This window comes from Chroicocephalus ridibundus, chromosome 2 (genome assembly GCF_963924245.1).
Source record: "Chroicocephalus ridibundus chromosome 2, bChrRid1.1, whole genome shotgun sequence".
In the NCBI taxonomy this organism is placed as follows: domain Eukaryota; kingdom Metazoa; phylum Chordata; class Aves; order Charadriiformes; family Laridae; genus Chroicocephalus; species Chroicocephalus ridibundus.
Genome location: NC_086285.1, coordinates 137,022,875 through 137,049,792, shown reverse-complemented (window position 1 = coordinate 137,049,792; position 26,918 = coordinate 137,022,875). Strand labels below are relative to the sequence as shown.

The 26,918-nt window shown below is 43.3% G+C and overlaps 1 protein-coding gene and 1 long non-coding RNA gene across 3 annotated transcripts in view; one reads left to right on the top strand and one right to left on the bottom strand.

Moving 5' to 3' along the window:
* LOC134512070 (uncharacterized) overlaps positions 1 to 15,577 on the bottom strand; it is a 22,764-nt gene extending 7,187 nt beyond the window's left edge. The window contains exons 1-3 of one of the 2 annotated variants that reach the window (XR_010070033.1): positions 15,476 to 15,577; positions 3,073 to 3,244; positions 2,373 to 2,536 (exon numbers count right to left, since the gene is read on the bottom strand). This is a non-coding gene — a long non-coding RNA (uncharacterized LOC134512070). Of the gene's footprint in view, positions 1 to 2,372; positions 2,537 to 3,072; positions 3,245 to 5,321; positions 5,453 to 15,475 lie in introns of those variants that run through there. The other variant, XR_010070034.1, reaches the window with a different exon arrangement.
* On the top strand, positions 15,157 to 26,918 carry IL7 (interleukin 7). Its single transcript, XM_063327093.1, has 5 exons — positions 15,157 to 15,276; positions 18,107 to 18,249; positions 22,887 to 22,973; positions 23,758 to 23,910; positions 25,865 to 26,918. Exons 1-5 carry the CDS (start codon positions 15,267 to 15,269, stop codon positions 26,012 to 26,014), a joined length of 543 nt encoding a protein of 180 aa, XP_063183163.1. The 5' UTR covers positions 15,157 to 15,266; the 3' UTR covers positions 26,015 to 26,918.

Genomic DNA, 26,918 nt, shown 5'->3' with positions numbered 1-26,918 from the left:
ACCTTTCCTGTTCAGAAAGGGGCAAACAACTTCTGGTTCTGCTCCATTAGGAAAAACCATCATGAAGAATCCTACAGCTCTGTTAGGACACTTCAGACATAGCCCTAAGCCCTGCTCCGCCACAGAGTGATGGTAGTACAGTGCCATGTACAGAAAAAAAACACCCACAAATGCACAACCACGCCTGGTTTTCTCTAGCTTTGCCTATCATGTTGGCTGCAAACTGCGAGGTTTCATAATTCTCTCTCTCATGTTGATTCTCTGATGTACAACAAATTGCAAGTTTATATTGAAGCCACTTCTTCAGTCAAGGCATTGGGTTTCTTCCACCCAGCTGCCAATTTTCACAAAACTTCAAGGAACTGCGTATCTTCGTGATTGCCGACTTGCTGCTCACATCAACTGACGAAAACAGCATTTTGGGATAACAAGGTACAAATCCAGTGAGAGCACAGCTGAAAAGGTAGCATTAGGCTAAGAAGAGGAGGCTGCAGTGACGATGTAGTGGGTGGGGATGGGCTCCTTGCAAAATATATGTGTTTATAAGCCAAATACTAACTGGCTCTAAATAAGCTCTCTTTAGAAAAGTACTGACAGCAATTCAACATTTCCAAAATTGGTTTAAGTTGATTATAGTTCTAAAGTTTGGAAATCTTGGTTCTAACAAACTTATTTATTCTATTGAGCCTTTGAAATTTTTTCTCCTGACCACAAGAACTAATTTCTCATTTATTTTTGGCAGAGAAAAGAGCTGATAATGGGGTTTGTCTAATTCTTATATAATCCTTTTACTAAAAAGGAAGAGGCTCTAAGGGAAAAAGTAAATACTGTAAATGTTTTATAGTCTGAGACTACACACAAAATATTACTAGTACTCTGACAAGTTTTGGTTGCATATTGGTAATTGGTTTAAAACCAACTGTAGAATAACTTAAAAATACATTATATATATAAAATCCATAGCAGGATTCTATCAAAAAAGAAAGTTAAACCTGTGCTTTTTAAAAGACACTGAAGGACACCTTTGTGATATTCAGATGGTAGGTATTGTTTATGCTCTAACTCTGAAAGAAGCTTACCAGACCTATGTCCAACAACTACTGCATTATGGCATGACCTAGTGCTACAGGGAAGTCAATTATTTAATAAATGTTTGAATCACTGAAATTTATAAGAGAAGATTTTGCATCCTTCACTGTCAGCAGTTCACACCCTCACATATAAAAAAAAAATTTAAAAAATCATTAGGGCACCACTTCTAGGTGTAGTAGCCTGAAAAGATTTGTAGACCAAAACTTTAAGATAAATTAGGAAGACAATAGGTATTCCAGAAACTGACCCACTTCTGCACAGGTTATTTTGTTAATTTTTTCTACATGCATTCTTTCCAAGAATGTAATATCTAGATCCAGAAGGAGACATCTGTAAAATATGGCAGATTAGGAAAGTCTGGTGTATTTGGAAGGAGTTAGTAAAAGTTAAATTACTATGAAAAGTCATCTAATACCTTTATAAAGCACATCATACAATTTCAGATAGCTACATACAACAGGAGGTCAGAGTATTATAATCTCAACTAAAGCAGCAGCTATAGAAATATATATTAAAACTCCTAGAAGTCCACGGCATATCTGACCTTATTAAACTGGCATCCATTAAGGATATGGCCTATGCCAGCGATGAGCTATGGAGAAAGTTCCATACCCACTGCGGTGTACAAATTCGATGCATAAAACATCAGCCACATCCATTTCCAAATTGGTGAGACTACAGCTCCTGTTATCAGAGCACAGTATTTGATGTAATCTCCCAAACATGTTTTGTAGCTAACAAAAAGGTAAACATGTCTACGCAGAATTTAACTTCGCAGCCTACCTAGACTGCCAAATTTCAGCTGGTATGTGTTGACCAAAATCTGTTACACTAAACAAGCATTGTGTAACACGTCTCTCCCAACCTCTGCGCTGGGATCCTCTCACCTAAATTAGGAGATGAAAGACAAGGACTCAGAATGACTGTCAGGCATCTGTGGCTTTGGAGACGAGACTGAGGTTGTATTCTCATTTTCGCAAGTTGCTGAATTTAGGCAACTTTCTTTGTTAAAGGATTCGCAAATGTGATTTCAGGTAAGACCAAAACTGCATTCATCTCTACCATAGAAGGGGGGTAATCAAAAGCAGAAAGCATATTTATTGAATAAATCTTTTTTATTGTGAGCTTAAACAGTTTTTGTTCTACAAAAGCATCTGAAATAACATGGCATCCTGCGATGCACAATTATGCTCTTCAATTAAAAAATATCGGGTGCTTTATGACCACCAGTATTAGTCAATACCTAAGCGGCAGAGTTCAGAAGTTTTTGGCATACTGACCTGTTTGACTTGAAGCTCCACCAGAGATAATATATGCATAACATAAATAATTCTTCTGGTTTCTAACAGGTCTTCATATCCCATTATTAGCTTCTGCTTTGTGAAACTGTAGAGCATTTCTTCTACCTAATGGGTTATTTTCTTCAGGGCAAGAGGCAAATGACCTATTAAGTAAAAAATAATTGTATCTGCATGCTGCTTTTTCCACGTCAAAGGAACGATCAGGAGGGCACTTAGTAGTGGTAGATCTGAGTGTAGCAGCCACCGCATTAATTATTAATGACAGTACTGAGCGACAGTGGTACTTAGCTGAAGCAGTAACCGGATAATAATCCCTGTGGTGCATGCCATTGGATTCATTTAGCGTTACACTTACCAGTTTATCAGTTTATCACTCTACAAATCAAATAAACTATCTTTCAGCCTTGGCACTTCTACTGATACTACTTTTTTTGTGTATCTTATTTAGAAGTATGTATCTCTGAAATCAGTCTGCATTCATGCTCTTACGAGGGCAAAAAATCGATTGTCTCGCAGATGGCACAGAAAGGGGAAAGCAAACAAAATCTTCATTGGTTATTGAAAAGGAGGAAGGGAAATCAGACTGCTTTTTGATAAAGGACAAACCAAATAATAAAGTACATGAGAAACAGCATGCAAATGTTTCCATCATACGCAACACCTTTTATTTTGGCCCTACCTATGTGAAGCAATGAACATCTTTCCACAAGCCTTTGCCATGTGCTTTCCATGTGGCTCTGGAGCAGAGGTCCTTCTTTCCCATCCCACTGCAAGCATCCTCGAACAGCCACGGAAGGGCACCCTTTAACATTTGCACTCCCAGGCAGAGCCAGCAAACACTGACAGATAACCTGCAAAAGCCAGCACAAACATTTGCTACAGCTGACAGATCACATCACGTTTTAACTGGAACATTAAAACTGCTTTGTGTGAGCCGTGCCAAATCTTCTCCCGATGTGGGCAGCTAGACTGAACGAGTTACACGCGTCTTAACAAGTATTTTTCTTCAATATTTGTCCTCCTTTCTAAAGTTAACCAGCCTGTTTTTACTTAACTTTTCCTAAATTAATCTATCAATAATATCGTCAGGCTGGGAACAGACATGCCTTTCTTCAGTTTAAAAGTAAAGGGATGCAAGACTAAAGCAGCAGCCAAGTTGTTGGATCATCAATTTTACATATAATTAATACTAAGCATTACAATCATCGTAGGGGCTTTCTCTAGCTTAAAAACTCTACTCTAGCCTATTTCCTTCCCTCCCAATAGCCTTGGAAGGGAAACAAAGACCTTCAACCTTTTTTTTTTGTGAAGATATTTTTAGTGAAGGATGATTTGCGAGTTATCCTGGTAATAATAGGAGCTAGAGATGTCTTTCTTAGTGAAGCATGCTTTATTCACTTTTCCCATACCTGTATTGTGTAAATTTGTGTAGTCTTCCATCTCTTCAGCACTTCTTACGGATACATTGAAAAATAAAAGCTATATGTGAATCCCAGTCCTCACTTCCAGGAGTACTTCCAAATTGTAAGAAATGGAGAATTTAATTTTGAAAAGCATGAACACTGTGGGGAGCAGCAGCAGCCAGATCTCCCCTAGTGAGCAAGGCATCATACAAGCAATTTCATTCTCTTGGGGCCAAAGTATCCTGCATTCCTGGCTGCACTTTTAGCTTTCGCAGACTGTCTAGCTTATAGCCTTGACCCGGAAATCTCCACGTGGTCCATAATGCAGCAAAAGCTGCACCTTCTCATGTCATACATGCTAGCAACCCCTTTCCAGCCTGCCCGCTTCTTCAGGTACACCTCACACCTGTCTTACCATTTTGTTTTGCTGCTAACTCTGTTGGATTGACATGCAGCACGTGGCAGTCATTTCACATGTGACAGTCATTTCACATATGGCACAACCAAAACCTGTCTCACCTCCAGAGCAACATCCAGAGAGCTGCCTGGGTGAAAGATGAGGGTGATTCCCAGCCTACCCACTTCTTCCCCTCCTCCTCCTCCCTTTTGTCTGGTGCCTCTGTTCAAACAGGACTTGTCAAATGTGATGATGTAATTTAACAAGAAAAAACCGACACGGGAGCTGGCTGCGGCTGACACCCACGGTGCCAGCTAGCCCTGCACACGTATGCAGGGTTTTGCCATTTTATTCCTAAACAACTACATTCCTTGTTTGCTCCGAGCGCAGTGATGCCAATACACCATAAGAGTTAAAAGGCCCTGAGCAGCGGCTAAGCCCCTGACAGGCACACGTAGCCCAGGACATGAGCAGAGCTTCATCCTGGCTCTTACCCCTGGGGTTCTCAGCAAGGGCAAGTCATGAATGGACCCCCCACCTCTGTCCCACTCAGCCATCAGCCCATCTCCTGCCACGATAGACAGGTTCTCGCCTATGTCTCAGGCTACCTCTGCAGGAGTTTACACCAGGCAGGCTTCTTAGGGACAGCTAAGAGAGCTGGCTAGGGGAAAAGAAACAGGCTAGCCCTTGAGTTTATTCAGAGGATCTCCAACATTTTCACAATTAGTGTTGTGTGGGAAAAGTCATGCCTACTTCGCCTTCTTGTTATTTTTTTTAAACACTATTTAAAAAGAATTATCGATCTGCCATATTTATGATCTTCAATTCCTGCCTGTGGTGAGGCAAGATAACCTCAAAATATTCTCACAAAGTGTTTCTGGAGTGAAAAGCAAAATGCTGTAGCCGTCTACTCCCCTGTGCCCATAGATCATGCAGACAACCTGGGAAGGGAAGGTTGTCACACCCCAGCTCCCTGTGAACACCAACCACCTTATCATCCATGTGGAGCCGGTTACTTCTCAGCGCTCTCACGCTGGCGCACCAGGGCGTGAATCCCCAGTGCACACCCTGGGTGCAGGGCTGAAACAGGAGGGATGGAATCTCTGAGTAATTAATAAGTCTGTTTACCATCTGGGCTGTCCTTGTCCTGCCTTTGCGTACTCCCTCTGGTTCATCCTACGGCACTCATCCAAGGAATGCTCCAGGGCTTAGTAGCAGGGACTCTGACCTTGACAATCCTGAGAACTTCTTACTTTTCTGGAACTGGAAGCTTTTTGAAATGCTTCTAGAAAAGGGGGAAGAATAGATTTAATTGGCACCAGAAAGACCTGGGAGGCAGGGATCCCACTGAATTCAGAGAGCCAAGGGATGGAAGAAGGCATCCCATTTGATTCTCTGCAGATGTACCTCAGGGAAAAAGCCTTGATCACTTTCCAAAGCTCCTGTTGGAAACACCTCCTGGGCAGGGACCAGAAGGATGACCTCCTGTTCCCCCTCCCTAACGGGCCTGCCCTGTCTTGTTCTGACAACAGCAATTTCTTGACTGCCTGGGTAGCAGATCCCCATCTGGGATTTAGACAAGCTTGGTAGGTCACTGTAGGATGTGGGTTTCCTTGGAGGGCTCCCCGGTAATTTGCCTACCAAAAGTACTGACAACGGAGGGCTTCTTTGCAGGCCAATGACTAAGGAGATATCTTTTTACAGACTCAATGAGAGGCAGGTTTCCAGCAACTTAAGCCTGATTCCAGCACCTGGTTTCAGATTATTTCAAGATACTTCCTCAGGTGGCTTCTAGATGAATAGAGGACACTTGTTACACGAGGAACGCAGCCTTGTGCTATGCACACACTCCAGCCAGTGTGAACAGGAAGGACAGAAGAGGAAGAGGCTTATAATCTTTCAATGAGCAAAACGGAAAAAACTGGTAATTGCTAGCACTTCCCATACTTCCCAACTGTTGGTAACTTATATGAACACTAATATCCATGCTGAAGTGCATCTAGAACCTAGCCCAAGAAAGATCAGTCCTTGGGAAATAGAGTCTAACTGGTGGTGATGACAGTGGTGCTCACACACCATTATATCTTCACGTTGTTCTTCATGCAGACCAGTTTCAAAGAAAAATACTCCTGATATTTCACTCCAAACTCTTTATAATGTTAGCTTTGCAGTTACATATGCACCGCTGTATCAACTAAAATACTGCTCGTGAGACAGACTTGGCTTTTTAACAATTTTGCAACCTGCTCACATAGCACAGGTTTATTTCTGCTGTTTTGCTCAGCTTTGGTGAGGCAGCAGAAGAGGCCGTCATGGTCACTGCTGCCATGGAGCCAAAGGAGTTCTCCATACCACACTGAGACCTTGAGTCCTACTTTTTATGGGTGCATTCTCTGTTTACCATCTACAACTACTAAGAGCCAAGGTGTCCTGGTTTATACAACAGTAAATATGTTTTTTCTTTTAACATAATTAGAACATTTGGTACTTTATTTGTATCTTGCCTCCTAGAGACTCACTTCCCTAGAACCTCTTTTCCTAAAAACACATAAACCCATGTCTTCCACTTGTGAAACTGAGTAACGGTGAGCTCTGATTATAGCCTACAGGCTGTTTCCAGTGAAGAGGAGAGGTTTAAATGCCAGGGAAATGGACGAAACAGCAGTTTTAGCTTGTGCCCCAGGATCTGTGGGTAGTGGAAGCTGGTCATACGGCTCCTGAATATCCCACTCCAAACCCACGGAAGAAAATGTGTAAGCTTTTGACCTGCTAGTACATACACCAATAAGCATTTGGGAAGACTTTTTGCACAGGCTCACAAGCTGTGTTATGAGCACCACTGGGTAATGTTTACATTCAAACAAGATCCTTATGAGCAGAGGACTAGGAATATTGAGTTAGGGCAGGATAAGTGCAAGAAGGATGCCACGTGGATTTGAGACTCATGTTTTGTCCAGGAGTACTCTGTGTATGGGTGCACCAGCAGTACCAGAAGTGCCTTAAGGTATCTTAACAGAAATGTGAGAATGCTATGGCACAGGGATTCCTTTCTAGGGTGTTCCTCAGAAGCAAATGAAGACAGTGTATATGATGCCATGATGTCTGCAAGACTCTGCCTTCATGCAAGAAAACGTGGCAGTTCCACCACCTTATAAAACCACTCCTAATTCGGGAGACCAGGTTGCCAGTAATGGACTGGCACTCCCAAGGAGACCCATGGCTCCCTACTGCAACCCCCATTCATCTCCTTAAATGTCCCAGTCACACAGTCTTACCTAGACACATCTTTAGCTGCCTTGCTCACAGCCATGCCCTAATCTTAACCATACACAGAAAAAGGCACTACATTTTATCATCTGCGTCAGACAAGATAACAGACAACACTGGGTGTGACACACGGAAAATGCCACAGCTTCTCAGGACCCATATAAAAACACATCAAATAAAAGAGGTGGCAAAATGCAAGTCTGCCTGTGAAACGGCCTGTGAATTACTAGCAAGTTATTCTTCCTTCCAAAACTGTATGGCCCAGAAATCAAACAAATAAGCCAGGGAAAAGAAATGAGAGGTGTACAGTATATTTCTTCAACACCTCTAGAGAGAAAGGGGCTAAAAACTGCTGACTTGAGAAATCTTTACTATCGATTTACTAACATTCATTAGCTGCTTCTGCTATTGCTGTTGTTCCTTCAAACTGAAATGCTTTTTTATAGGCATCTACCTTGAAAGGGACTCAAATCTTCAATGCAATGTAGGGCATTCTAGAACACGTTTCTGAAATCACAACAGCTTATTAAAGACCAATTAATTTTAGATGGTAGTAATTGCGGTGTGGGGGAAAGAGAGTCTGGGCAACCATGTTTAGCTTTGTCTTTCACCATCATTTTAAAAATGTGACTTGAATATTTTGAGAACAATTTCTGGATGTCATTTAAAACAAAAAAAGCTACTATTGATAGCTCACTCATTTCTTCCTCATAGAGTTTACACCATTATTTGATACATTTTTGTATGTTAAAACCATTTATAGCTCTTCATACATTTTCATTTCAGGTCACTTGCCACTCTTGAGAGACAATGTTGTTACCTCTGCTGAAGGAGAGAACACAGATCAAAGAAAAGTTGAAGTCTCAAATGCCACGGAACAAGCACACATGTATCCATTCACTGCTTCAAAGTCAGGCCTTTAAAACAGAATACACAGTACCTGAGCACTGTGCTTATGAAATACATTTGCTAGATTTTTATGTAATATTTAAGTGCACTTGCTCTGTTAAAAAAAAAAAAATAATTCAAGTCTCAGCTTGCACCAGCTCTTCTGATTTGCCTAGTGACGTTTATTGAATAAATTGCATCGGCACACTATATTTTGATTGTAATTTTGCTTCCTTCATAACTGCCCCCTCCCACTCTAACCACACATGGATCTTACGCTCGCAGCAAACAAGAAGAGAAAGGCACATTTGTAATGGGGATCTTCAAAGACAGAGACGTGTCTGCAATTATTTTAAGGTAACTCCAGACCGCTGCAAAATAAATGTCAGAAAGACGTCAAAGCTTCGAAGTGGAGATGCTCTATTTTCAGCTGAGCTTCAAATCTTCAAACTAATCTTTTGCTTAAAAATTAGCATGTAATCTAGGCATGCAGAAACCAGGGCTATGCAGGCACATGCTTGCAAGATTAGCTCCACAAAGTTCATGTTTATATTAAGTGATCTCTGTTTTAACCAATTTCTTTGTATCAATTGATTTTTTTAAAAATTAGTTTTAAAAACAGACTTCCTCTTCAAGCTATTTTATTACCATGCAATAAAAGCAGCTCCTTGATAGTAAAGAGTGCGTTTCCTAAGATTTTTTAAGTGCTTGGATTTAAACATGTTGGTCGACTAAATAAGTCAAGTAAAAGTTGTCAAGACTGGGAAGGCATGGTTAGCAAAAGAAAAATCCCTGAAGTTCACATAAGTCTTCACATTAAAGTTTGTTTTCACACTTGGAGAAACTAGTCAGCTTTTTTTTATGTATTAAAGGCACAGAATATCCTTTCCTAAAATAACCATTTATTCAGAGAAGGGATTTTACAAAAAAAAATAAAAATCCCTATGATGGAAAAAAAAAAGTCTTTCAATTAATTTAGTAACACACCTAAATCCTTCGTCAGAATAGTTGTAATGGGATACATACATTATTAATATACATCCAAAGCAAAAAGAAAATAACCATTAGCACCCTGAAACATATTTCCAAGATTTAAGACCTGAAACGTATTCCTTGGGTAGACTCTGGTTGTACAAAATTGCAGATATTTAATTTTACTCCCTGGCACTGTGGCTCCACTGAAGTTGTTGTCACTTTCCAGGGTGACCCTCTGCCTGCTTCTGAAATTGAGAGGAAGACTCACAGTTCTCAAAAAAAAAAAAAAAAAAAAAAAAAAGAGGAAAAGAAAGAAAGTAATATTTTAGGGACAGTTTGCCATGGGTATTACTCACCAGCCACATTTTATCAAGATAAATAATGGACAATGAAGAGGAGGAGAGGAGAGGAGAGGAGAGGAGAGGAGAGGAGAGGAGAGGAGAGGAGAGGAGAGGAGAGGAGAGGAGAGGAGAGGAGAGGAGAGGAGAGGAGAGGAGAGGAGAGGAGAGGAGAGGAGAGGAGAGGAGAGGAGAGGAGAGGAGAGGAGAGGAGAGGAGAGGAGAGGAGAGGAGAGGAGAGGAGAGGAGAGGAGAGGAGAGAATAAAAAAGGAAAAGTTCAATAAATGCCCTTTTGTATTTGTATATGTAACATTGTAAAAAAGAGCCACCACTAAAAGACACGTAAGTTCACACAAATCATAAACTACAATTGATTATAATTTTGGAAAAAAACTTTTAAAAGCACAACACCAAAACCAAATGAACCTCCAAGACCTTGAAATGCAACGAAATTTTTCATAACTTTAACATGGGAGAATATCTGCAAAGACGAAACCTCTGCTGCTACGAAACCTCCCACCCCCCGGCCCCTGAAACTGCACTTTTTAAAGTGGGAAAAGCAAGAGAAAATCCATGAACAGAAACTTATCTCCCCCAGCCCCTTCTTCATTCTGTGTCTCACTGAAGCAGAAGCAGGATTTTCATAATTTGTCCTGGATGAAATATTAATTTCTGCCACATTCAAGAGCCTCGTCCGAGGCACCAAAACAGACAACAACCGGCTCAAAAACCTCCACCCGCTGAAGACGACAACCCCACCAGAGCCCCTCATTGCCATGGAGTTGACATCAGCGGCTGATGTGAGCCCCAGGCACTGTAAGGGCTGGATCGCGGGCACACCCTGGGCACCGACAAATGGTGAAACTACCTTGGTGAACCGCACTAGCACCCCACTTTCTACCTGCAATCAAACCTCAATTACAGTAATTCAACAGCAAGGAGGAGAGCTTTAACAGGAGGGGCGGTGAGAACCCAGAAGGTGGTGGCAAGGGCTGTTTCTTTCTGCTGACCCACAGGTTGGGAGCCCAGTGAGGTACCAGCCCTCAGGCCATCGTACCGGCATGGGCAAATCCTGACTTACGCACCGGGCTCTGGGATGGATTCACAGCTGGGAATGTGGGTAGTACCCCCGGCAGCCAGGAGTGAGAAGCCTGACTCCCACTACTACTGCCTTACACCACACCACCTCCTCAATGTGGGTAGTGCTGCTCTTAGGAAACTCTCCCTTCCCAGTGGTGGTTTATCAAAATCCTTTTATTTGGCATGTTGTTCTTGATAAAATCTTTATTAGCATCTTCCTGTAGTGCAAGACAGGAAGATAAAATAATTGCCACTTTCTATTAAAGGAATAAGCTTTCCAACAGCTTGATAATAAAAATTTCCTGTGAGCTTCCCACGCTTCCACAATTCGTATCTTAATAGTTTTCCAGAAATATTTTTTTTTCTTTCCTAACCTCCATTGGGAAAATTGCCTTGAATTCCCCCCCCCAAAAAAAAAACAGAGACGTAAACATTACATTTGAGTGAATGTAAGATATAATTGTGCACTAAAAAAAAGTGTATCAGTTAGTTCATGTTTTTTTCAGCACACAGGAGAAATGATTTGCACAGAAAAAGTAGCAACAGTAATTCAGCAAAATGGGCGTTCTGGTGCGATGACAAAATTAGGTCCTTCGGTTTTGCTTAAATACGAGAGAAGATTAGAACTTCCCAGACCTGAGTATCAATGGGAGCTTTGGGCGCACAATAAACTTAACTCTGAATCTCAGTGAAGTATTTTACTCCAAAATAAGATAAAATAAAATAAAATAAAATAAAATAAAATAAAATAAAATAAAATAAAATAAAATAAAATAAAATAAAATAAAATAAATAAAAGTATAACTTTTCAACTATTTTTATCCAATAACACAATCATTCACTAATGGTACTGTGAGTTTGCCCGCAGCCTAAAGTCAAACCTAAAGTCACCAGCAAAAGATCTTGTCAAGCTGACAAGCAACAGCTGCAGAAGGACAGCAACATTCTCAGAAGCACTTAGGCTTTCGAGAACTGAATCTTAACAAGAAATCATGTGCTTTGCAATCACGTCGCTACGCAGGAATACTGGTATTCCCGAGGAGGTTAATATGTAATGCCAAAATAGCTGCTTTTCTAATAATAAATTTGACCAGGTCAGGAGACAATTGGATCTTTAAATTGAAACTTGTTCAGAGAAACTATCCTCGGAAAATGGACAGAATCACGGAATATGCTCATCCATGAAGAAATAAAATTACTGGTGCCTTTCGGTTGTTAGCTACGCAATTTGCAGCACTCCTTTTACATTTTTAAAAGTTATTTTTGAAAGCTGGGTGAAAGAGAAAACTGCACACATTTGCACTGATGCCCTGCATTAGACTGCATCTTTTCAGAAGTAACTTATTTGTAATTTTACTTAAACAAATTATTTACATAGTAAAGCTAATGCATCTCTTATTAAAACAGGCAGCCCTATAAATTGTCAAGGTATTAAAAAGAAGTGGGACAGCTAACACATGAGAAATTCTACAGAAATATTTCAGTTTTATTCGTTCCCCAAAGGTTTTACCCACAGCCACAGTGAAGCCGTAGCTTAAACCAGCTCCAGAGAGAGAGCGCTCCATTTACAGCTCCGCAGCAACTGCGTTTCGCACCATGGGCAAACTGGTGTCCGTCATTTAGACTGGGTAAGTCTCAGATGGGATAAACTTTTATACCAGTCCTTCAAGACTCCTTTCATGAGTTCTTGACTGAAATGGGCTATTAAGATGATATTCGTATAATCAATCTTAATTTTTTTCTTTTACTGTTTCAACTGGATGGTGTCTGTTCTTTCTTTAAAAAATTGGCAATTGCGTCTGCTGAACAGACAATCTTCTGAAGACTTGGATTTGATCTTTCTGCAGTAATTTTTTCAAAAAAAAATCATTGCTAAATCACTAAAAATACTTTGAAAACGAAGTGCACATAACGATTTGAAATATTTTAAAAAGCATGTAAAAGTTACAGTCACCGCTTGAATATTTAAGCATCTTCCACACACAGATACATCAAATAACATCTATATCGTAAGTGTATGCCACAGTCCAGGGTTAGGTCACATAACCGGGATTGATTGTCATCTAAATACACGATTAGGGTCACAGTAGGGTCACACAATCTATTCGTCACTTTGACTAAAGAAAAAGTTCCGCGTACGTTCAACAGACAGACTCTTCATCTGCTTAAAAAACAGAAGAGAAGACCCTGCCACTGCCAAAGAAAAGAGCAAAACTCCTATTAACACTCCAGCGTCACCTTTCAGAGTTGTGTTCCCCTTAATGCGTAAAGCTTCTACGCTGACTTGTTCCATCAATCACACTATTTTTAAAAAAGTCAAGTTGAAGCATTTATCAGTCTCTCTGATGTTTCAGCCAGAAAACTAGCATAACCAGCAGTTAACCAGCAGCTAAGGAAGCTTTTCTTTATATTTTACACCCTGACAATTTACTAGCATCTACACAAAGTACCTCATTTTGTGAGCACACATGTACTATCATATGAAATTGGAAGAACTACTTGCCTAGAAGAAAAGTTGATCTTGTGGATAAGGTTTTGCATGACTGGAGCTTTATAGTACAGCTTTTTCAAAACATTTGAGTTTTGAAAGTGATGGTCTCTACGTGCCAGACCCCGGAAACAGACAGTCATAAATTTGCTTGCATTACACCAGGTACTATTCCCCCCCCAGTAAAAAGAGTTCTGTGGCATTTTCTGACCAGCCCACACCAGCAAATTCAAACATTCACTGAGGGATGTTTTCAGACAATATTTGGCAGAAGAGGGAAAAGAAGACAATAAATTAAAAAAAGGAGAACAACTTAAGACACATTTTAAGAACTAGATCGTGTAGCTATTAGTGAGGCAAAATCCATGTCCAAATTCAAGATCTGAGCCATCCATCGCACCCAGGCTGGCACACATTAATGGAACAAGCAAGGACCGGTGCTTGCTCTCTGTATGGAGCTGTGTTGATATCGATCACTGTGTCCCTTGCACAATGCACAAACAGTACGGTAGTGATGTGAAATTATTACTAAAGTCAACCCGCGGCGAGCTGAAGGGGTGGAAAGCACCCTCACTCCTGAATCTTGTGAGCATACTTCTGAAGAAGGATTGATTAAATTTTTCCCAGAGAAAAAGTCATGAGAAATGTACACACAATCCAAAGCAGAGCATAGCCCAGAGACAAGTAAAGAGGGCTAAGTACCTCCTCGTACGTGAATGAAATGGCACGATTCCAGTACAAGAGAACGGGAGGAAATCATCCTGAGCATCTACACCTTAGCCAGCTCCATGTATTTGCTCCTTGATATTCACACTCCACTATCTATTTCCCCCTTGGATAAGCACCCTTATGAGAAGGGAGAGGGGTTATAGAATCAGCTCTCTGTGCTCATGCAGAGCAGGAAAAGTGGTGTGGGACTCAAAAAGTGTGTCAGGCGGGAGATGTGAAGGGGATGCTGCAAAGACATTTCATACACTATTTCATTCCAAGCCTTTTCACCTGCACCAAAGCATCAGTTTTTGCATTCTGAATTTACCTAGAAAAAACACACCTGGCTATAGCTCCGTCTTTTAGAACTTGAGTTTCTTCTACGCTAAAACACCTTCATAAGCCATTCACCGTCTCTTCTTAATCCTCTCAGATTTCTCAAGATCTGAGGGGGGGATGGGGGGGAAGCCTACAGAAAATCATCCACCTTGCGCTGTTGTCCCGCTGCCGGCAGCCTGGGGTAACCCTCGACCTGAGACGGAGCCCTCGGGGCAGTCCCGCCTCCCGCGACCCAGCCAGGGTCACAGCTGAGCGAGGGACAGGGCACTGCGGGAGCAGCTCGGAAACCAAGTCTCCCTCCTCCAAAAGAGCGACTCCACAACACGGTTGTTGGGTTTTTTTCACCCTCTTTTTTTTTTTTTCTTTTTAAGGATTTCCTCCCCGCGGATGAGCGGCTCTTTCCACGCGCACTGCCAAGGTCCATCCTTCCCTCCCTGGCCGCGCACCCGGCACTGGGCGTGTAACCGGGGCTCTATGTAACCACCGCCGGCGCGGCGCGGCCCCGCCACAGCCGCTGCGGGACGCCCGCGGGGACCCATCCCGCCGCTCTCGCCCTCCTCCGGCCCCGGCCCCGGACCGACGCCGGTCCCCTTCTCTCCACCCGGCCCGGGACTCTTTGTCGACCTCCCCGGTGGCGGAGCGGGGGGATGCCACCTCCCCTGGCGCCCGGCCAGCCGCCCGCGCCGGCCTCGCCGCGCTGAGGCCGGGGAGCCCGGCGGGCAGCACCGCGGCTGCCGGCGGAGCAGAAAGTGAAAGTACCTGCCGCCGGCGGAAGCCCCATGGGAAAAGCAAAGCCCGGCCGCCCGGCAGCTGCCTCCGACCGCGCCGGGTCCCCCCAAGGCAGGCGGGCGGCGGGGGGCTGCTGAGCCCCGCCCGGCTCCTTTCGCCCCCGGCTTGCGCGGCGCTCCGCGGGCACCATGGGCGAGACGGCGCCGCCACCATGACCGCGGAGCCGCCGGCGCAGCTCCCTGCCACTCTCCCCGCGGACCATGTTCCATGGTAAGGAGCGCGCACCGCACCGCACCGCACCGCACCGTACCGCACCGCACCGCTCCGCGCCCCTCCGCAGGCGGCGGCGGGCAGAGGCGCGCGGGGCGCCCCCGCTCCACCTGCGCCCGGGCTGCGCTGGGGTGGGCTGGGCTCCGCCATTCGCTCCGCTCCGCGCCGCTCCGCACCCCCGGCCGCGCTGGTTCCTCACCGGCTCCGCTGTCTCCGCGCTCCCGGCCCCGCCGCCTCGCCTGCTGCGGCGGCGGCGCGATGCCGCCCGGTGCCCTTTTAAACCGGCGGTGACGGCCGGGGAAATTCCCGGTTTTACTTTTCGGTTTTGGTTTGGTTTGTGGTGGTTTTTTTTTCATTTTCCCCGTGGAATGAAAGCAAAAGCGCCCGGTTCCCATCCCGCCCGCTGCCGGGAAGCGGGGCCCGGGGAGCGGCGGAGGCGGCGGGACGGTGTGAGGGGCGGGGGAGCTGCGGGGGACCCTCGCTCCGCGCCGCTCCGCGGGCACCTGCCGCCCCGCCGTCCACGCCCGGCGCAGGTGCCGCTCAGCACCGGGGACGCCCCGTCTCCGCGCCCGCGGAGCCGCGGCGCAGCCCGTCCGCACCTTTGCCACGGGTTCAGCGAGGCAGAAGGAGAAAAAGCGGCTGTTCCCGGCTGGCCGCGGGGGTTGCGGGCCGCGGAGCGGGGCTGGGCGGCCGGGGCGGGGGGCTGAGGGTGTCGCCCGCCGAGGTGCGGATGGTTTGCGGGGACACCGGGCAGTTTTGGGGCGGGGCAGGAGCCCGGTGGGGACCGGGGGGGAGCGCACGCCTCAGGCGCCAGCGTGCTTGGGGTGCCGCTTCCAAGCTGCGTGCACAGAAGGGGGTTTTTAATTAAAAACAAAACAAAACAAATAAATAAATAAATAAAAAACCCCCAAAAAGCCAAGAGGGGCTTTTTTACGTTTGGAAATACTGGAATGCTAACTCTTCCCGGCTTTTCTCTGAGAATTTTTTGGGGCTTTCCAGATATGACTTAGGAGGTTTTGTGAGTTTACTGAAAAGATGGGCTACTACCGGTAATACATGCTCCCTTTCTTTTGGAGGGCTGGTCGTATGGAGCACTATCAGTTCCACTTCTTTTGAAAATACTTCATTTTAAGAAAAATCCTTTCAATTCTCAGGCCAAAGGTCCAGAAACTTTTTATGACATTCGTCTAACGTGTTCCGGAGAACTCATTTAGGAATGGCTGAGAAGGTTTCATTGCGATCCTGCGATGGGTCAAGGGACTTCATAAGTGTGCAGCATCCCTTTCAGAATTATCTGCTTTGATTCTGTAATTTACTCATTTGAAAAAGATTCACAGTCTGTACAATACAGAGAAAGTAAAAATAAAGAAATAGAATTGACTTTGCAGTTTTCATCTATTATCTCCACTTGTTGCTGGACAAAGCAACTTTTAAGTGATGGAATCAGTTGTATTGATTTTAATTTAGAAGAATCTTATTTGTATCTTTTGAAGCGTATTTTTGACGTAGCATATCCATGTTGCTTGTATCACTGTTATTTGGAAACAAGCATTGCAGTTCTCTTTTTTTGCACTGGAATCACAGATGTTAGGCGGCTCAGTAAAGATTATTTCATTCCTTTCTTCTTAGTTATTCAAGATTTCTCTCTGAGGCTGGGATTTACTAGTGACACCCAAGTCCAGAGACGCCCATCTATGAGAGCTGGACAGGCTGTACCCAATGCTCCCACCCTCGTTGGAGAGGAAGGAAAGTAGCAGCTGGGGTCAGGGCACCCCTTTTGCCTTTCCTGGCTGCAACTCCACAGTTACTTTGTATGCTGCTGTTGCTCTTACTTGAGTAGCAGAGATGGGTAGAAACAGCTCATACTGGTCCAGGAAAGATGCTGTGATCTTTGCTAATCCTCCAACCTAAATTTCTAGCTTTGTGTTTTTCCAAAACCTTCCATTTAAGCATCATCCTAGCCAGTCTGGCTGTAGGCCGGAGTCCAACTATGAATTTGCTAATCTTGATAACGTCCTGTACCCAGTCTCCCTCATTCCCAGCAACAGGCCAGTCACCTGCAGCCTCCAGTTACCTTGCTAGTCCCTTCAGGGTCTTTTTATATTCTGGTCTTTTCTCTCTGTCCAACCTCACAAAACTTCTTTTTTTCTGGATGTCATGCAAGGACAGAAGACCAAAGATCTGGACAAATCAAGATGTTCCACTGAAGGAAGAAACAAAGTGAGGGGCAATGAGATTTGCTCCAAAAGATTGCAAAAGTCTTGCAGAGAAGGGTGTATTTGCTGCCTTATCTCATGTTATGGCCGCTCGTATGGAATTGTACATTTGGTCAGTCCAAAAACATGTCTAAACACACTTTTGATGTAAAGGCATGTTCGTGGGCATTTGTAGAATTTATTATATGAAAATTTGATAATTACAATGGGATTCTTCTGCAGATTAAGACACTTGAATGTCTACACCTATCTGACTAAGACACTTACTTGTCTACATATGTACTAGGTGGCTATGGTCCAATTATGGCCAATGGAGAGACCCTGTCAATGCTCACAGTGAAGCCTGGAGATGAATTCAGCCCAAGTAGACACCAAGTGCCTGCTCAGCAAAATAGCTGTAGGCTTTTAACCACGCTGGCTAAACCATGAGTAAGAGGGAATTTAGACACCCAAATAGTGTCTTAATCTGGATCTGAATCCTTTCCTCAGGGTACAAGTCATTTGGTTATACAAAGGTCCCTTTTAAACTGTGTAAACGGATTACAGAATGTATTTGTTAACACAGCATACACTCTATGACATTTAATAAGTACTTAATTGCTCTTGTTATCCAGCCTTTTTTAGATCTATCTTTCGGGTTCTGCCACTGCTCCTTGTTCTGTCTCCAGTGAATTCTTCTAGTTGTGCGATGGGAAATAAAACAACTGAAATCCGTGTGAAGTATGAGAATATACTAAGCCACGACATCGATGAGCTGGTAAGTAATAGCTCTTCGGCTTTCAAGAAGTGTTGATTGTTTTTAGATGATGGCAAATAATAGTAACAAAAAGCTCTAATTTTGACATACTTGGTAAAAGACCAATTTAAAATCACACTGGAATGGTGGCTTTATTTGAGGGAGTGCAAAAATTCAGTCTTTTTAAAATCTCTGAAATCTGTGGATGCTGCCAATTTGCATGTACAAATACTGTGATGCAGGTATTTGTGCCTGTGCACCATGTAGTTCAACACATGTACCATTTGGCCCTAGATAGAATATTATATTAAAAAGTACTCTTTTCTGAAGTAATTTCATTACTACTTCCATTTATATCTTCTTATCAAGAGCAGAAAGCATTAGATAACCTGTAATTTATTCTGCAAATTGTAGACTTCTTGACTGAAGCTTTATGTTGTCCATTGAATACAAATGCACAGAGGCACAAAATCCATACAACAATAAAAGTGTCTTTGTATTTTACCTGCTAATATATCTTGTTTAGCCAACAAAGAGTCAGCTTTTCTAGATGGCACCACAGAAAAACTTAACTTTCACAGTTGTAAATCTCCTCCTTTATGGCTTTATCAGCCAGATTTATTACAGCTTTGCAAGAAAGTATCATAACAGTTTACCGATCCATGCCCAAAACCTACCTTCCAACTCTTCATCATGAATTGTTAACAATTAAATTCATCTGTCAAGAACACTTTCATGGGAGAAAGCACTTTCCACGGTTGGATTAGCAGAGGCATTTCCACGAAAATGGGATTTTTCTGACAGTTTGTCACTAAACAAGAACCCACCAATCTGTTGCAGTGTTAAATCAAAATCTATTTGCATTAAATACAAGCAATACACAGTGCTTTTCCAAAGTTGTCTGATGTGTCCATATGCATGCTTAAGTAAGGACATCTAACACGATCATGGAATCATAGAATAGTTTGGGTTGAAATAGATCTTCAAAGGTCATCTAGTCCAACATCCCCTCTGCAATGAGCAGGGACATCTTCAACTAGATCAGGTTGCTCAGAGCCCCCTCCAATGTGACCTTGAATGTTTCCAGGCATGGCGCAGCTATCACCTCTCCAGGCAGCATATGCCAGTGTTTCACCACCCTCATTGTAAATAATTTTTTCTGAATATCTAGTCTAAATCTACCCTCTTTTAGTTTAAAGCCATTACCCTTTGTCCTATTGCAACAGGCTCTGCTAAAAAGTTTGTCCCCGTCTTTCCTGTAGGCCCCCTTTTAAGTACTGAAAGGCCACAATTTGGTCTCCCCAGAGCTGAACAACTGCAACTCTCTCAGCCTGTCTTCACAGGAGAAGTGCTCCAGCCCTCTGATCATTTTTGTGGCCCTCGTCTGGACTTGCTCCAACAGGTCCATGTCTTTCCTACGCTGAGGGCTCCAGAGTTGGACGCAGTACTCCAGGTGGGGTCTCACCAGAGCAGAGCAGAGGGGCAGAATCCCCTCCCTTGACCTGCTGGCCACGCTTCTTTTGATGCAGCCCAGGATATGGTTGGCTTTCTGGCTGTGAGTGCACATTGTCAGCTCACGTCCAGATTTTCATCCACCAGTACTCCTAAGTCCTTCTTGGCAGGGCTGCTCTCAATCCCTTCATCCCCCAGCCTGTATTGATTCTGGGGGTTGCCCTGACCCAGGAGCAGGACCTTGCACTTGGCCTTGTTGAACCTCTTGAAGTTCACATGGGCCGACTTCTCGAGACTGTACAGGTCCTTCTGGCTGGCATCCTGTCCCTCAGGCCTGTCAACCACATCACTCATCTTGGTGTCATCCACAAACTTGTTGAGGGTGCACTTGATCCCACTGTCTATGTCACTGATGAGGAAATATACTGAACAGTACTGGTCCCAATACAGACTCCTGAGGGACACCACTCGTCACTGATCTCCATCTGGACATTGAGATGTTGATCACTATCCTCTGGATGTGACCATTCAACCAATTCCTCATCCACTGAATAGTCCACCCATCAAATCCATATCTCTCCAATTTAAAGAGAAGGATGTTGTGGGGGACCGTGTCAAAGGCCTTAGAGAAGTCCAGATAGACAACATCCCTAGCTCTTCCCTTGTCCACTGAAGTAGTTGCTCCATCATAGCAGGCCACTAGATTGGTCAGGCACAATTTCCCCTCGGTGAAGCGATGCTGGCTGTCTCGAATCACCTCCCTGTCCTGCATGTGCCTTAGCATAGCTTCTAGGAGGATTTGTTCCATGATCTTCCCAGGCACAGAGGTGAGGCTGACAGGCTGGTAGTTCTCAGAATCCCCCTTTCTACGCTTCTTAAAAATGGGTGCAATGTTTCCCTTTTTCCAGTCACTGGGGACTTCACTTGACTGCCACGACTTTTCAAATATCATGGATAGTGCCCTGGCAACTATGTCAGCCAGTTCCCTCAGGACTTTGGGATGCATCTTGTCAGCTCCCATGGACTTCTGTACGTTCAGATTCTTCAAGTGGTCACGAACCTGATCTTCTCTTACAGTGGGAGGGACTTTGCTCCCTAGTCCCTGTCTTGTGGTCCATCCACTTGAGAGGTGTGGGGAGAGGTTGCCAGTGAAGACAAAGGCAAAAAGAAGTTGTTGAGTACCTCAGCCTTCTCCTTGGCTGTTGTTACTAGTTTGCTAGACTTGCTCATCAGGGAGGGCACACTTTCTTTGACCTTCCTTTTCTGGCTGACATAACTGTAGAAGCCCTTCTTATTATTCTTTCAGTCCCTTGCCAAGTTCAGCTCCAGTTGCGCCTTGGCTTTCCTTACCCCGTCCCTACACAACCGGGCAGCATCGCTACACTCTTCCCCGGAGGCCTGTCCCTGCTTCCACTGCCTGTACATTTCCTTTTTGTCCTCTAGTTTGACCAGCAGGTCTTGACCCAGCCATGCTGGTCTCTTGCCTTCCTTTCCTGATTTCTTACACCTGGGGATCAAGAGCTCTTGCACTCTGTGGAAAGTGTCCTTAAAGATCTGCCAGCTCTGGTCTTTTCCCTTGTCCCCGAGGGCAGTTTCCCAGGGTCTCCTACGGACTAACTGCTTGAAGAACTGGAATTTAGCTTTCCTAAAATTCAGGGTCCTGACTTTACTCTTTGCCTGACCCATGTCCCTCAGGACTGCAGACTCCACCAGTGTGTCATCACTGGAGTCCGGGCTGCCTCCAATCTTGATGTCACCAATTAGCTCACTTGTGTTGGTGACTAACAGGTTCAGTATCTCATCCCCTGTGGTAGGGCTGTCTATTACATGGCTTAAGAAGTTATCCTCAATGCACTCCACAAGCCTCTTGGATTGCCTACAGCTCGCTGTGCTGCTTTCAGCAGAATTCAGGGTGGCTGAAGTCCCTCAGCAGGACGAGAGCCTGCGAGTGCAATGCCTTCTGTAGCTGGAGTAAGAAGGCTTCATCAGTAGGCTCCCCTTGATCAAGTGACCTGTAGTAGACACCAACCACAAGGTTCCCTTTGTTGCCTCAGTCTCTAATTCTTACCCATAGGCTTTCAACAATAATATTTTCATGAGCTGCCTTTTTTAAAGCCTTGCTGGTTGTACTAGGTTAGCTGGATATAGGCTGAAGACGAAAGCGAAGGAATTCTTTTCAGTTGGGTTCAGTTGTCATCTCAATGACAAGTATGAGAGTAGAAGAGAAAATAACCCGGAGAATGAACCGTTGGTAAAAGATTGTGGTCATGCAAAGTGAGCAAGTGGTATTGCTTAGGACGACTTCTGTTAGTGCCTGTGCAAAGTGAGTGCTCCAATCTGTTTAGATGCCTGGGGCATGTATTTATTGAGGCAAACATTGACAAATATTGTATTTGATGTCTGCGTAAGTTTTAAATATTCCTGTATGTTTTAAAATGCCAAAGAACCAAGTAATTCGATTGAATGTGAAAGTTTAAAATGAATATATCTGTGTCCAGTTCTGGGCTCGCCCATACGAGAGAAATACGGAGCTATTAGAGAGAGTCCAGCAAAGGGCCATGAAGATGCAAGATGCTGAAGGGGCTGGAGCACCTCTCCTGTGAGGGAAGGTTGAGAGAGCTGGGACTGTTCAGCCTGGAGAAGAGAAGGCTCAGGGAGAATCTTATCAATGTCCATAAATAACTGAAGGGAGGGTGCAAAGAGGATAGAGCCAGGCTCTTTTCAGTGGTGCCCAGTGACAGGACAAGGGGCAATGGGTGCACACTGAAACACAGGAGGTTCTCTCTGAACATCAGGAAAGCGTTTTCCACTGTGAGGGTGACCAAGCACTGGCACAGGTTGCCCAGGGAGAAGGTGGAGTCTCCATCCTTGGAGATATTCAAAAGCCACCTGGACATGGTCCTGGGCAACCAGTTCTAGGCGGCCCTGTTTGAGCAGGGGGTAGGACCAGATGACCTCCAGAGGCCCCTTCCCACCTCAACCATTCTGTGATTCTGTGTGATTTTGTGAATACCTTTAGAAATTGTAGCTGGATTGGCATTTTCTTTGCCTGCTTGCCAAGGAAAAGATCCGAATTGTACACTGACCCTGCTACACCCCAGGAGATGCTACAGAACAATTTAGTGTCGACATCTCCATCTGTTTGTGAGAAACTTCTCAATTGATTAAAAGTACTTCCATGTTTAAACATATATGATATTTTACAGGTAAATATGTCTGCAGAGTATCGTCACAGGTGCTGCAAGAATAAAAAACATGAAAATAACAAAGTGTTTTTCTGCAATGATACTCAGGTAAAATTTAACTTCTCAGAATTTACTTTAGAGAATAAAAACTCAAATGCGCTCTTTGTACAGTCCAGTCTCTGAATAACATACTGTGATAGAGAGGAATATTACCTTTTAATAGTCAAATCATGATATTCAGCATTGTTCCTTTTTTGAATTTGGAATCAAACAACTTGTCAAATAAATTGGTATTTTAAAAATTAAAATAGTAAGCAATCTCATACCCGAGAAATGCTTTTTTTTTCCTACTGTAACGATTCTTTTATGTTTTTATTCAAAAATATACAGAAAACTTACTTTATTTTGCTAGTGGGAGTAAACATAAACATTTCCCAACATCTGTTTTCATTTTTCTTCAGAAAATCTTACGAGCTAAGCATTTCACTTCAAATCTGAAAGCTTTGAGTGTAATAGTTTGGGCAGATCTCAAATGACAGAAAGCACAATTGTCAGCTGTTGCTCCACATTTTATCATGACTTGATAAAAGGACTGACGCCAAAAATCATTCACTGTTTTCCTAACTGCATCAGCTGGTTTCATTACAGCTGTGATTTCTCCCTAACATCCTTACGCTGTTATTATTACTACTATAAATTGGTACTTTAAATATTTTGAAGAGATGGCGGGTAGGTCAGATTAGTCATGTGTTTTATTGGAAAAGATTGGCACTATGAAAGCAAAAGAAACTAATGGTGGATGATGGAGCATTTTTTAAAAGACAAACCAACATTATAAAGAATTAACGGTGCACAGACTTCTCAGGACGTATTTTTCTTGCTGTCTTTACAGGAAGTAGAATCACTACAGAGTATGGCGTGCAACATGCTCAGATTCTTTCATAAGCAAAAAATCAGCAGAGACTTTAGATGGAAAGCAGCATTAGTCTCATGTGGGACATTACAGGTTCTACAGTGCAAATGTGAAAGACTTAAAAAAGAAAAGGTGAGTGGTAGTGGTGGTCTACAGCTTATTGGAAGTATGTGACTTATTCCTTAGAGCTCTTCAGTGCAGCCTATCGTATCAACCTCTCAAAGGTACAATTATCATGCACATGTTACACGCATGATGAATTTTGCTCTGTATAGCGTACGACTTGTAATAGACATCAAGCCCAGTGCAAAGACTAAGACAATGATGTGGAAGTCTGTAGTGAAGATATATACTCTGGTTCAGTGCTGAAATACCTGAGTTAATTCTCCAGTAAAAGACAAAGACCACACTTGTGTGAAGAAGGCCTTTAATTTCTCTAATGTATAAAATCATAGTTGCTACTTCTCATCGGGGTTCTACCCTAAGATTAATGTTTAATTTGGTTTGTTTCAACAAACAGTGGGAGTTTCTCTCCTTTCCATAATCCCTTTGATCTTTATTTTAACCACAATATCTCAAACTCAACAAGAATGGTTAGATAGGAAAATATTTGGATTTTTAGTCATTGGCAAGATCTGCTCTTTGATGTCACTCAAATCTAGCGCAATGATCTACTGACTACCATAGCAAAGGAAGACCGTTCTTCTAAGCGTGGTTCAAAGCTATTTTTTGAACACAAAACTATTGATCAACATCAAAAAGCCTTCCCATAGGCACCAAAGGATATAATTCTTTATGACTGGCTTAAATAGTTGGATGGAAGGCTGCATTTAACTCATTCTTTTTCTCCTTGAAATGGAGAAGCTCTTATAATCTAGGACCAAGTCTTCAAAGTAATGTTGACACCTATATTTTGCTTAGCAACCTGTGGTGAATCCAACATTTGCCTTACCATAAAAGGTATCCCAGTGTTGTGGTTTAACTGCAGCCAGCAACTAGGACCGCGCATCTGTTTGCTTGCCCCCTTCCTTTTTCCCCCTCCAAAAAGAATCGGAGTAGGGGGGAAGAGGGGAAAAAAGGAGGGGAAATGGAGGAATAAAGACACTTCTGTGGGTTGGGATAGTTTAATAGAAAAAAATAACAGAAAAGTAATAATAACAATAATAATAACAATAACAAGAATAATAATGACATGGGTCACTCTCATCATCCTGAGCAGTGATTGCAGATCCCGCCCCCCAGCCAGCCCCTGTTTATATACTGAGCGTGACATCCATGGCGTAGAATATTTCATTGGCCATTCTATCATTCTGTCTATACTTCTACGGGAAGCTGGAAAAAGTCCTGGAACATTGTTGTGTTGTGTCCTAACAACAATAGGTATTATTGGCATTCCTCTCACAGAAAGAAAATTAATTCTTTCCCAGCCAAAACCAGGACACCCAGTTACGTCATAGAAGCCAAAGAGTGTCACCCTTGGAACTCCTGCCTAACCTTGTGGATGCCTGGTTTTATTTAAAGACCAATTAAAGTAATTTGGTAAAAGTCATCAACAGTCATTGAATGTGGACAAGAACCACGGTCATCTTGTCTCTGGGTGAGATCCTGAACGCTAGGCCATAGCACCAGCCCCAGGGAACAGGTCTGTCTTGTCCCACCAGGCTCAAGGTACCACACACGTAGTCATACCTTTTGAAGTTTGGGTCACAATTTAATTGGCTTCATTTTACCAGTCCTTCCAACAACAGAGGATAAATTTTAAACCACTGACAGAGGATGTACACGTTCCCAGTTGCATGCACACCGGTTTCAGCTGTCCACGTTAAAAGCCGCACTGTCCCAGTCCAGTGGGCAGGGGTGGCCACAGGGCTGTGCTCAGAGTGAGAACATCAGAGTGAGAACATCAGAGTGATGCAGGCCATGTACCGCCACGGCATGTTTTGTGAGTAGCCCAGCTTTCTGGCTTAATGACCATGGAAGGTACCTCCATTATTTATTGAGATGTAAGACTCAGATTGTTTTAAAATAGGTCTATATGAAAAGAAGAAGCACGTCTCAATTAACAATACGAACTATTCCTTTTCAGGTTTGCACGCAGGTAAATACACATAATGAAGATACAGAAACAGGTGAACAGTCCAGAAAGAAATGCAACCAAGAATTTTGTGAACTGAAAGAAAATATATCTAGCCTTCGATCCTGCTGGAATAAATTTGAAAAAATAATTTCCAGGTGATTCCAGGTGCATCCTGCTCTTTTCTTTCGAAGTGGCATTACTTGGTATCTTTGCATTTTATATGCATTCTTCAAGTAACTTTGTTCGCTTATATGAACACTTTATGCCAGAATACTGATGGAAAGCTACTGTACCTTGTTCCTGGAGACGGAATAAACAGAAACAGCTAAACCAAGCTGCTGAAGTCCAAGAAGTGGAAATAAAAGACCAGCATTCAAAGCAAAGAGCTCTGCAGAAGACTGTGTCCCATCTTCATGCTCTGGAAACTACTTTGAATTTTCTGATCTTTCGAGTAACTTTATAATACCGTCATATGAAAGCAATCTACTTACATGTCTACTGCAATTTATAAAACCACCTTAGAAGCTGCAGGTGAAGAAAACAGCATGGAAAAGTAGCTGGTGTCTTTATATCCATGTAAAACACATCAAGGACCAAAAGGAACAATTCACCAAACAAGCAGCTGATCTTGGGTCTATTCTGCTGATGCAATAATGTTATAATGTTTTCAGCGTGGGTACCTAATGGATCTGCAAACTGACTTAGGTTTGGAAAAATAGGGAAAAGATTAACTTTTTGAAAACCTTAGGAAGGGCACTGATTTTTGAGGGATGTAGCACTGTCTGAAGTAGAGGCAAGACAGCGAGACCTATGGAAGGCCAAAAAGGAGACGCCTGAATGTAAGTTTGTTCAGCTGACTGGAAGCAGCACCAGCCTTACGTATTTGGTTATTCTAGAGTTAGCTGCAGGAGGAGCTAGAATTTCTTACCTTCAGATTGTGATTTCTTATATGCCATTATTTTATATAACGCGTTTAACATGTTAGACAAACATGACTTAAAATGTGTGAATATTTTCAGAGAATAATATATTGGCATTTAACTAATAAAGCGTTCATATTTAA

Coding starts and splice junctions, on each gene's coding strand:
- IL7 (XM_063327093.1), top strand. Junction 18,250..22,886: donor GCCACGACATCGATGAGCTG/GTAAGTAATAGC, acceptor GATATTTTACAG/GTAAATATGTCTGCAGAGTA. Junction 22,974..23,757: donor TTTTCTGCAATGATACTCAG/GTAAAATTTAAC, acceptor CTGTCTTTACAG/GAAGTAGAATCACTACAGAG.